General features: G+C 45.3%; 1 protein-coding gene across 1 annotated transcript in view; it reads right to left on the reverse strand.

The window, feature by feature from the left end:
- Positions 1 to 2918: 2918 nt before the first annotated feature.
- The window catches only part of LOC120059785 (estrogen-related receptor gamma), a 23183-nt gene continuing 13842 nt past the window's right edge, over positions 2919 to 12259 (reverse strand). Inside the window, exon 3 of the mRNA XM_039008833.1 lies at positions 2919 to 3163. Coding sequence (XP_038864761.1) covers positions 2919 to 3163 — 245 coding nt within the window. The remainder of the gene's footprint in view (positions 3164 to 12259) is intronic.

Below are 12259 nucleotides of genomic sequence, written 5' to 3' on the forward strand. Positions count from 1 at the left end.
AACAGCTCTCTCCCAGGAGTTGTGTATGGAAATGATAGACGAGCCAACATGTTTCCCACAACTTTGACATTACTGTCTTCCTCATTAGTGAGTATAGAGAATTCAGGCCGCAATACACAACTGCAAATGAAGTCAAACACCACTGAAGTGTTAACCATGTTCAATCTGACACACCAAGCTATCTGCTCTCGCAAAAATTGTCATTAGATGTTGACATGAAACCACACCTGGCCTTAAAATACAGCTTTAACATTCAGAGCGAGTACATAAGTATCATTTTCCTTTTATCTGCAATTGATTAAACTGGGGCCTGAATTTAGGAAAGTACTTTCAGTTAAATACTTTCTCCAAATCATGCTCTATTCTGTGTGTTTAGCCAATGATGAATAGATGGTACAGTAGTTAACACATAGGAACAAGGAAGAAGAAAAATGAATTAGAAACACACCCCCATTAGTCCTAGAAAATAACAATATTTTAGTCTTTCTTTTTTTCATTGCTTTTAGTAAGCACACAACGTTAACTCCAAAACAAACAATTTTTTTTTTTTTTTAAATGTTATTTCCCTTCGCAACCTCAGAGTTTAGATAATGTTACAACGCAGCTGTTTCTGAATGGAAAGCAGTATGTACAGTACAGCAAGTTATCAAAAAAAGTCAGCTATTGTTCGGAAGTACTCAAATGTCTTTTTTATTTGTATTTATTTAAACCTAAGATATACAATGTTATTCTACAAGAAAGGTACACAAATGATCCCTTTTGAAATATGTTGTTTCTTCCTTTAGATACTTGTTATTCTCTTCTACGCCAGTATAGGTTATTATTATGATGATGATGATATAGTGGTTGGATCTGTTGATCTAGCAGAACTAGCCAAATAGAAGAGCCTTGTTTCCTGGTAAGTCGGTAGGTATGTGAGAACACGCCGACCCTTATCTTCTGAGGGTCGGTACCTCCACTATTTTCTCTACTTCTACCCTGTGTCTAAAAAAGCGCACGCCACGAGAACTGGAACCACCACAAGAAAGTACACAACGACGACGTTGAATGAAACAAAAGGGAAGAAAAAAAGCAACGAAAGAAAAGAAAGGGAGCGTTTTCAGAAAAAGCACAGCAAACATGAAACACTGAGAGGCTGAACTACAATTTTTCATTTTTTTCTTATTTTTTAAATTTTTATTCCAATAAAATGTATTAGATTAGAATTATAATCTGTTAATTTACAATATACAATGGTTAAGAAGGTTCAGAAAATACCCCTTACTAATAATACTGACATATTTGTTATAGAGAGTGACGTAGGTTACTTGATTTATCGTTTAGGTTCTCAACTGGAACCAGTTGCCATTTTATATTAGATTACGTCATAATCTAGATTTCGGATATTCGTGTTCTTAATCTGCGTACAAAAACCCGATACCAAATCCCAACCTCATTCCTTCCTATGACCCCGTTGCTGATAATAGCTTTCCTAAATGCTAGTTTAGTATTATATCTTGGTTATAGATTACTGTTCTTGGTACAATGGTGGTCTTCAGAGTCTAATGCATGAGTTACCTGCTTGCCTGCACAGTCATGGTGCTTCCCTAGCCTTGGGTAAGCTTGATTCTAGGACTATGTCATCTAATAGCCTATGGCAAGCACACAGAGAGAAGCTACACCTGGTAGAAATGTTAACATTTCCCAACAAAGACTGGCACAAACTTTAATTGCATACATGTTAATATGCACCCTCCTTTTAAATGACTATTGCTTGGAGAAGATAAAATTCAATCCATATATATATTTATATATATATTCATATATAATTACTGAAAGTGGTAAAGCTGATAGAAATAAACATATATTGATTGATTTCTTATTAACACAATATAAACAAAATAAAATAATCATAGACCATATATGATGACCGAATCATATACTTACACCCTTATTTATTTCAATAAAAATAAGACCAAAAAAGTTGCAACAAGCATAAATATGTCCCTTCAGCCCTCCTGTACCTCTCATTCATATTGCATGAGTGACTAAAGCTTCACCCTCTCCCTGAAAAGGTAACAACAATAATCAAGCCACTACTTCTTGTCTGTAAAAACCCTTTGGAAGACAACAGAAAGGGTAAAGAGGAAGTCTAATAGCTGTAAGGGATTAAAATGACAAACCCAAAGGGAAGGCTGGGGGTGATGACAACGATCTTATCGGCTGGCATGTGGGAACTTTGTGTGTGTTCTAACACTGTAGTTAAGCAGGCCAGACTGTTCCTCAGACTATCAGATGAGGTGTTGGGGGCTGATGGTTAAGTTTGCTGGACATCAACTGAATGGATCTCCATCCTTTGGCAGGGCAAGTCTCCTCTTGTCTTCTCTTATCTTTTCCGTTATCCGTTTCTTCATGAAAATCATCAACAAAAAGTATTTGTTAATGTTCTTTTTTCTTCTGCAGAGCATGTCCTGTATAAACTGGGTTGGGAAACTGAGATGAAGAAGCTTTACAGTCTATCTGCTGCTAAGACAACCAGAGCAGTGTCTCTCTCTCTCTCTATTTTCTTTTTTAAATTCCTCCTTTCAATATTTTCATCAGTCAATAGTCAATAATCACATTGCTCATCATTCTTATATGTATAAGTGACACGAGGTCGATAGTCAATAGTTTACAGTGCCATTGTTATGGTAGCTGGTTTATGACTTGGCTATAGTTTGTACACAGACGACCCTCCAGCAGAGGTCTCGTCTCAGTGTCAGTGTCTCCCCTAATGCACGGAGGTCAGGGATTAAAGTTCAGAGGTTACTCCCACCCATCTTTCTCAGTGGGCGGCGAGTTTGGGAAGTTCAGATGTCATGTGGGGTTTTGGGGGGTCAATGGGAGGAGCCTGTGTGTGACTGACTGACATTTCGGAGGTGGTGGACGTGGTTGGCCAATCAGACCTTGGCCTCCAGCAGTTCCAGGAAGAGTTTGTGCATGGGGACCTTGCCATCCTGCTTGATGCTGTAGAAGTGCTGCACAGCCTTGGTGGAGGTCTGACGGAGCAGGGGCAGGGTCATCAGCAGCTTGCCTGCCCGACGAGGGTCCTCCGGGTGCTGGCCTGCCTCGTAGTCCTGCAGGGCCTCATGGAGCACATCCTGGAGCTTCTGCACCGCCTCCACGTCCTCTACGTGCATAGAGTCTAAAGGGGGAGAAAGGGAGGGAGAAGAGGGGGGGGGGGGGGGGGGGGGGGGGGGTAGATAGGAGAGAGAGGTTAATCTTCACACATACTGCATGACCACATATCATTACATCATTACATACTACTAGAGAGAGGTTAATCTCCTACCTCGCCTAAACATCTGCACCACAGGTAACTTCCACAAACACCATATTGAGACTGCATGCAGAATTCTGCAAAAACATCCTCCGTGTACAATGTATAATACCAAATAATACATGCAGAGCAGAATTAAGCCGATACCCACTAATTAACAAAATCCAGAAAAGAGCAGATAAATTCTACAACCACCTAGAAGGAAGTGATTCCATAACAAAGCCATCCCCTACAGAGAGATGAACCTGGAGAAGTGTCCCCTAAGCAAGCTGGTCCTGGGGCTCTGTTCACAAACACAAACAGACCCTACAGAGCCCCAGGACAGAAACACAATTAGACCCAACCAAATCATGAGAAAACGAAAAGATAATTACTTGACACATTGGAAAGAATTTATAAAAAAACTGAGCAAACTAGAATGCTATTTGGCCCTAAACAGAGAGTACACAGTGGCAGAATACATGACCACTCTGACTGACCCAAATGTAAAGGAAAGCTTTGACTATGTACAGACTCAGTGAGCATAGCCTTGCTCTTGAGAAAGGCCGCCATAGGCAAACCTGGCTCTCAAGAGAAGACAGGCTATGTGCAAGCTGCCCACAAAATGAGGTGAGCTGAGCTGCACTTCCTAACCTTCTGCCAAATGTATGACCATATTAGAGACACATATTTCCCTCAGATTACAAACCCAATTTTGATAAACTCCCATATCTACTGGGTGAAATACCAGTGTGCCATCACAGCAGCAAGATTTGTGACCTGTTGCCACAAGAAAAGGTCAACCAGTGAAGAACAAACACAATTGTAAATACAACCCATATTTATGTTAATTTATTTTCCCTTTTGTACTAACTATTTGCACATCATTATAACACTGTACATAGCCATAATATGACATTTGAAACGTGTCTATTCCATTTAAACTAATGAATGTAATGTTTACTGTTCACTTTTGATTGTTTATTTCACTTTTGTTTATTATCTATTTCACCTGTCTTGGCAATGTAAACATACCATGCCAATAAAGCCATTTGAATTGAATTGAGAGAGACAGTTAGACAGAGAAAGAGAGAGAGACAGAGAGAGAGAGGAGAGAGAGAGAGAGACAGTGAGACAGAGTGAGACAGAGAGAGAGAGAGAGAGAGAGAGAGAGAGAGAGAGAGAGAGAGAGAGAGAGAGAGAGAGAGAGAGAGAGCGAGAGAGAGCGAGCGAGAGACAGAGAGACAGACACAGAGAGACCCCCCAGCTGAACAATAGCCTGGCCTGTCCGTATTGTCTGTCTCAGGATGTCAAACACAGTCATTAGCATACTTAATGGGTACTAGAGGATTTATGAGCACTGGGGATGGGTGTGGCACTGCAACAGATTTCTCTACTCCAGTCCTACATACACACACACACACACACACACACACACACACACACACACACACACACACACACACACACACACACACACACACACACACACACACACACACACACACACACACACACACACACACACACACACACACGCGCGCGCGCACGCACGCACGCACGCACGCACGCACGCACGCACACAAACACGCACGCACACACACATGAACCTATTCCCCCTCAAGAGACTTAAAAGATTTGTCATGGGTCCTCAGATCCTCAAAAGGTTCTACAGCTGCACCATCGAGAGCATCCTGACTGGTTGCATCACTGCCTGTTATGGCAACTGCTCGGCCTCCAGAGGGTAGTGCGAACGGCTCAGTACATCACTGGGGCCATGCTTTCTGCCATCCAGGACCTCTATACCAGGTGGTGTCAGAGGAAGACCCTAAAAATTGTCAAAGACTCCAGCCACCCAAGTCATAGACTGTTCTCTCTGCAACCGCACGGCAAGCGGTACCAGAGCACCAAGTCTAGGTCCAAGAGGCTTCTCAACAGCGTCTACTCCCAAGCCATAAGACTCTTGAACAGCTAATCAAATGGCTACCCAGCCCCCCCCCCCCTTTCACGCTGCTGCAATTCTCTGTTTATTATCTATGCATAGTCACGTTAACTCTACCTACATTTACATATTACCTCAATTACCTCGACTTACCAGAGCCATCGCACATTGACTCTGTATCGGTACCGCCTGTATATTACCTCGCTATTGTTATTTTACTGTTGCTCTTTAATTATTTGTTACTTTTATTTATATATTTTTTTACTTATCTATAAACATCACACCAGCCGATCAATGGAACATACATGTTAAATAATAATCACAGGTCAACTAACTAGATCACACAGACCAGACAGCACATCTCTCTCTCTCTCTCTCTCTCTCTCTCTCTCTCTCTCTCTCTCTCTCTCTCTCTCTCTCTCTCTCTCTCTCGCTCTCTCTCTCTCTCTCTCTCTCTCTCTCTCTCTCTCTCTCTCTCTCTCTCTCTCTCTCTCTCTCTCTCTCTCTTCTCTCTCTCTCAATTTTTTTTCAATTCAATTTGCTTTATTGGCATGACGTAACAATGTACATATTGCCAAAGCTTATTTACAATATAAAAATGAGAATCAAAATTGTCAACGGGACAACAGTAACAACAATAACCAAGGGTCAAAATAACCATACATTCAACAATAACAATACGCATACAGTAGAGTACATGTGCAGGTTGATTGGTCTGTCAGACACTGTCCCTCAACATATGGCAGGCAGCAATGTAGTGCGCTGCCAACCCACAGCTCTCTGTGTCCTCCCCCAACAGGACTGGTAGCCTATCCTCTCTCTCTCTCTCTCTCTCTCTCTCTCTCTTTCTCTCTCTTTCTCTCTCTCTCTCTCTCTCTCTCTCTCTCTCTCTCTCTCTCTCTCTCTCTCTCTCTCTCTCTCTCTCTCTCTCTCTCTCTCTCTCTCTCTCTCTCGCAGTGCATGCTGGGTGTTTTTGGAGTTTGAGTGTTTGGTGTGGAAAGCTCTATCCTAACTAATTTCTTGATTCCTTTCTTTACATGTTATTTTCTATGGTGGAGGGTTAATGCAATATTTGTTTTAGCGGTATCCAAAGTTTTTTTTTCAAAGTTAGGGTGGAAGAGGACAGAGAAACTTTCCTGGGGTTTGGAAGTTGTGGTGTGCGCGATGGCTTCTCAGCCTAGCGCGGAGGAGACGCTGTCTATACAGCATGGATTCAGGTGTGTTCCTGAGAACGGAGTTAAGGTGGAGGAGGTTCTGCTCGCGGTCGGTGAACAGGTAGGAGCTGAGTTTATACATTCTGCTTCTAGAATGAACAAAGCTGTGGTTGTGTTCATGAAAAGGGCTAATTTGGTTGGTAGGCTAATTGCTAGCGGAATATTTGTAAGGGATGTGTTGGTGTCAATTTCACCTCTCTCTACCCCTTCAACAAGAGTTGTAGTGGCAAATTTGCCTCCGTTTATTACGGATGATCAAATTAGGAAAGAGCTGAGTCGTTTTGGTAAGTTTGCTAGCGGTTTCCGTGTACTGTCAGCAGGGTTTCAGGCAGATGCCGTTAAACACGTTGTTTCGTTCCGGAGGCAAGTGTTTATGTTTCTGAACAACAACGAGCAACAGCTAAATGTGCACTTTAAAGTGAGACATGGGGAGGGGCTCTATGCAGGTTTTGCCAGCACAGATAGTCTACGGTGTTTTGAATGTGGGGATTTGGGGCACAAGAGTTTTGCGTGCCCACACAAAGGCCGTAGACAAGGTGAGGGTACAGGCGCCAGTGGGGGAAATCGAGGTCAAAGTGCAGGGGGTAAGGAGATGCAGACAGCAGAGGCTGGGCCTAGTCAGGCTAGAGATGGTGGTGTAGATGAGGTTGGGCCTAGTCAGGCTAGAGATGGTGGGGTAGCTGTAGCTGAGTTTAGTCAGGCTAGAGATGGTGGGGTAGTGGAGGCTGGGTCTAGTCAGGCTAGAGATGGTGGGGAAGCAGAGGCCGGGTCTAGTCAGGCTAGAGATGGTGGGGTAGCTGAGGCTGGGCCTAGTTATGCTATGGAGGGTGGTGTAAAGGGTGCTGGGTCTAGGCAGGATATGGATGGTGGTATAGAAGAGGCTGAGTCTAGTCAGGCTATGGATGGTGGGGTAGCTGAGGCTGGCCCTAGTCATGCTATGGAGGGTGGTGTAGATGATGCTGGGCCTAGTCATGCTATGGAGGGTGGTGTAGATGATACTGGGTCTAGTCAGGTTATTCTAGTGGATGAGGAGAGTATAGTGGGGAAGTGTAAGAGATTAGGGGTGGAGGAGGAGGGTGTCAAGCGGAAAAGGAAAAAGGGTGTGGGCAAAGGCACAATGGAAATGTTGCCTGTTGCTGTGGGTGAGGCCCTAACCAGAGAGAAAGAGCAGGTGGTCAGGGTGGGAGATAGAGAAGAGGAGGAAAGTGAGTCTGAGGAAGAGGATGAGGAGTTATTTTTTTCAGACTCTTCTTCAATTGGCCCGGAGCTGACAGCCAGTCAACCAGAGGGGTCTAAGTACACGTTGAGAGAACTGACAAGGTTCCTGAATGAGACTAAGGGGAAAAAAGTTAATCTTGAGGCTTTTTTTCCTGATCCTAGAAAGTTTGTAAGATCAGTAAAACATGCAATGAGAAATGAGGGGCATGGTGTCCTCTCACCCAGGAAACGGTTTAGGTTGAGGAAGTGGGTCACAACAGTGCGTAAAGGTTTACCTTCAGACACTGTTTAAATGTTTAATTTCTTTCTGACACTGGGGCTTTTTGAGCTTTGCTATTGGTCTATTTCTCTGCTGGCTTTTCTCCCACTTCTTATGGAGACTCTTCGGGTAGGCTCGCTTAATATAAATGGCGCCAGAGATGCGGGAAAGAGGAGTGTGTTGGGTGAATATGTAAAACAAAAAAAAGTACATGTGTTGTTTCTGCAGGAGACGCATAGTGATGTGGTGAATGAAGTTGATTGGGGGCTCTGGTGGAAAGGGGCAAGTGTGTTGAGCCATGGGACAAATCTTAGTGCAGGGGTGGCAGTCCTTTTTGCACCGGGTCTGTCAGTAAAAATTTGCTCCTCAAAGGAAGTGTGTAAGGGTAGGTTGCTTGTTGTTAAAGCAGAAATTAACAGCATGGGTTTTGTTTTTATAAATGTGTATGCGCCTAACACAGGGAGAGAAAGAGGGGTTCTATTTGGGAGTCTTAGACAGGAACTCTCACAAGTAGCGCCTGAGGAGACGCTGGTGATCGGAGGTGACTGGAACTGTACAATGGATTTTACAAAAGACAGAAATGGGGAAGAGCCTCATTCAGTGTCAGTGGGAGTGTTAAGGGACATCATTAATCAGTTTGACCTAGTGGATGTTTGGAGAACTAAACATCCAAACACAAGACAGTATACATGGGTGAAGGTTTTTGGGGCTAGGGTGAGTGCAGCCCGACTTGATCGTTTTTACATATCTAGGAATCAGAGCAATAGGCTGCTGGGCGCTACCATTCTCCCAGTGGGTTTTTCGGACCATCACATAACCATGGCTCGGCTGTCTATTTCACCAGGGCCCCGGCAGGCATCTTATTGGAAGTTCAATGTAAAGCTCTTACAAGATGCCACTTTTTGCTCAGTTTTCCAGACCTTTTGGGAAAGGTGGGGGCAGCGAAGAGAGGAGTATGAGTCTCTGAGTCAATGGTGGGATGTGGGGAAAGTGCAGATTCGGCTTTTCTGTCAACAGTACACAGCTCTCTCATCATCAGAGGCTAGGAGAGTATTGGGGGAACTAGAGCGGTGTATTAGTGAGATGGAGGTAGAGATGGTGGGGCAAGGCAATGTAGGCCTCCAGGCTAATTTAGCCGAATTACGTAGGGACCTGGGCAGTTTTTTCCAGGTTAAAGCAAAGGGAGCACTTGTAAGAGCTAGGTTCTCCATGCTCAAGGAGATGGATGCTCCCAGCTCCTTCTTCTTTGGTTTGGAAAGACAGAGCAGTGAAGCCAAGGGTATGCATTGTCTACGGCTGTCTGATGGGCGGGTGACCTCTGTGGTGGGGGAGATGCGGGAGCGGACTGTGGAGTTTTATACTGAATTGTATAGGGCAGAAATGTGTGATCCTATGTGTGCTCAGGTCTTGTTCGCAGGACTCCCTAAGCTCTCTCGGGCACAGAGGGATGAAATGGACATTCCTCTGTTGTCACATGAACTGGCAGAGGCCGTAACCCAGATGTCCCCCGGTCGTGCACCGGGGGTCGATGGACTCCCAGTGGAGTTTTACAAAAAATTCTGGGGAATAATTGGACAGGATTTCTTTTGCGTCTTGCGTGAATGCATCGGGGTAGGAGAGTTGCCGATGAGCTGCCGTCGGGCGGCTCTGACTCTCCTGCCCAAAAAAGGGGACTTGTGTGAACTTAAGAACTGGAGGCCTGTGGCATTACTCTGTGCGGACTACAAGATTTTTGCCAAGGTCCTCTCTAACAGACTGAAGTCCCATCTGGACTCTATAATACACAAGGACCAGACATATTGTGTACCGGGACGCTCAATCACGGACAACTTGTTCTTGATTAGGGACATGTTGGACTTGTCGAGAGGTTCTAATGTGAACTTTGGACTGGTCTCTTTAGATCAAGAGAAGGCTTTTGATAGAGTGGATCATGAGTATCTGTTTAATGTGATGTCTGTGTTTGGGTTTGGGAAGAGTTTTGTGACCTGTGTGAAGCTGTTGTATGCTGGGGTGTCATGTATGGTTAAGGTGGGAGGGGGGCTCAGTAGGCCAGTCTGGGTGAGACGGGGCATTAGACAAGGATGCCCTCTATCTGGGCAGCTATACACACTAGCCATTGAGCCTTTTTTAGGACTGCTACGCAGGAGACTGCAGGGAGTGTGCTGGACAGGCATGGGTGTGGTGACAGGAATAGCAGTCTCAGCATACGCAGATGATGTTTCTGTGATGGTCAGGGATGGGCAAGATATGCAGGAACTAGAGACCAGTCTGAAGGTGTACGAGGGAGCTTCATCAGCTAAGGTAAACTGGGGAAAGAGCAAAGCTCTGTTATGTGGGGCATGGGGGGATAGGGCTCCTCCTCTGCTTCCAGGGGGTTTGCAGTGGGGTTGTGAAGGGCTTAAAGTGTTGGGGGTGTACCTGGGCTCGGAGAGGTGGGTCAGGAAGAACTGGGAGGGGCTGTCACAGGCAGTGGTGTCAAGACTGGCCAGGTGGAGGTGGCTCCTATCCCAAGTGTCATATAGAGGGAGGGTGCTGATAATTAACAACCTGGTGGCATCTTCCTTGTGGCATAAACTGGCTGTCCTCAACCCCCCCGCCGGTCTGCTTGCAGACCTGCAACGCAAGCTGGTGGATTTCTTTTGGTCGGGACATCACTGGCTGAAGGCAGCAGTGTTGTACATGACCGTCCACGAAGGAGGACAGGGCCTGGTGGAACTGGAGAGCAGGATGGCTGCTTTCCGGCTAAAGGCGGTACAGAGACTGCTGTATCATACCGATGTTGGCTGGAGGGAACCAGCATGCGCACTGCTGAGGAGAGCTGGTGGATTAGGGTTGGACCGGCAGCTGTTCCTCATGAAGCTGGAGAGGCTGAGTACAGCAGGTATCTCAGAGTTTTACTCTGCGGTGCTGAGGGCCTGGCAGCTGCTAAGGCCCATACGAGAAGGGGGTGTGGAGCCTGGGCAGTGGGTGTGGGAGGAGCCTATTTTCCACAACCCAGCCATCCCTTTGAGATCGGTTCAGTCTGCCACCCTGCAGAGGCAACTGATGGCAGGGGGTTTACGAAGGCTAGGTGACCTGAGACTGCTGGGAGAGGAGGGGTGGAAAACCCCGGAGGTCTTGGCGCAACAAACAGGAATAACGTCTCTTAGACTGTTGGAGAGATTCCTGGAGGAGGTCCAGGAGGCACTGTCTGAGCAGGTAAGGGGGGTGTTTGAGAGGCCAAAGGGAGAGGGGCCACCAATGTTTCCGCCACTGCAGGTGACGGCAGAGACTGGAGACTGGCAAGGGGGTCTGGAGGACTTGTTAGATTTTAACACTCCGAGCCTGGGGGAATTTGAGGGGGTGGGAGGTAAAGCTCTCTACAACCTCTGCGTTAAGGTTAGGAACATTAGAAGTCTAACAGGAGTGAAGGCACATCAGTGGCAGGGGGTATGTGGGGCGGAGAGTATGGTGGGTTTTAGATGGAGGGCGCTCTACAAACCCCCAGTACCAAAGAGGTCAGGGGACCTCCAGTGGAGGGTTCTTCATGGAGCCCTGGCCACTAACAGCTGGTTGGCACGTGTTGATCCGGGAATTGGGCAGGGGTGTCCTTTCTGTCAAATGAATGAAACTGTGATTCATGTGTTTTCTGTGTGCACCAGGTTAATGCCATTAATGTCTCTGTTGGAATGTCTGTGTGAGAGGTTGGGGGTGGTTTTTGCTGTTGGGATGTTTATAATGGGATACAGGTATTCGAGTAAGGAGAAAGAAAAATGTGTTTTGTTGAATTTTCTGTTTGCTCAGGCAAAATTAGCTATTTGGCTAACAAGGAGAAACAGGGTCAAAGGTGGGGGGATAACAGACCCTTTACTATTGTTTAATGGGATGGTCTCTGCGCGCCTTAGGGTTGAGTTTGAGTTCTATAAACTGATCAAATGTGTGGAGATGTTTGAGGAGATATGGTGTGTTGGGGGGGCTGTCTGTATTGCTGGGGAAGATGTTTTGGATATACGGTTGTAGGAGAGGGTATTGTTTTTGTGTATGGTGATGTTGGTTTGTATCATGTGGTAGATGGAAAGGTGAGTATGGTACATGTATGCAGTACAGGATATATTTTTGTTTTTTTATTTTTAGGGGGGGGTGAGTGTTAAATGAAATGAGAATGTTTCAATAAAGAAAGACAAAAAGTCAAAAGTCTCTCTCTCTCTCTCTCTCTCTCTCTCTCTCTCTCTCTCTCTCTCTCTCTCTCTCTCTCTCTCTCTCTCTCAATTCAATTCAATTCAATTGACTTTATTGACATGGCAAGTTCATTATTACTTACATTGTCAAAGTATACATTTCGAAAAATAAAAATCAAATATATATGTATA

The sequence above is a fragment of the Salvelinus namaycush genome, chromosome 15 (genome assembly GCF_016432855.1).
Source record: "Salvelinus namaycush isolate Seneca chromosome 15, SaNama_1.0, whole genome shotgun sequence".
Taxonomy (NCBI): Eukaryota; Metazoa; Chordata; class Actinopteri; order Salmoniformes; family Salmonidae; genus Salvelinus; species Salvelinus namaycush.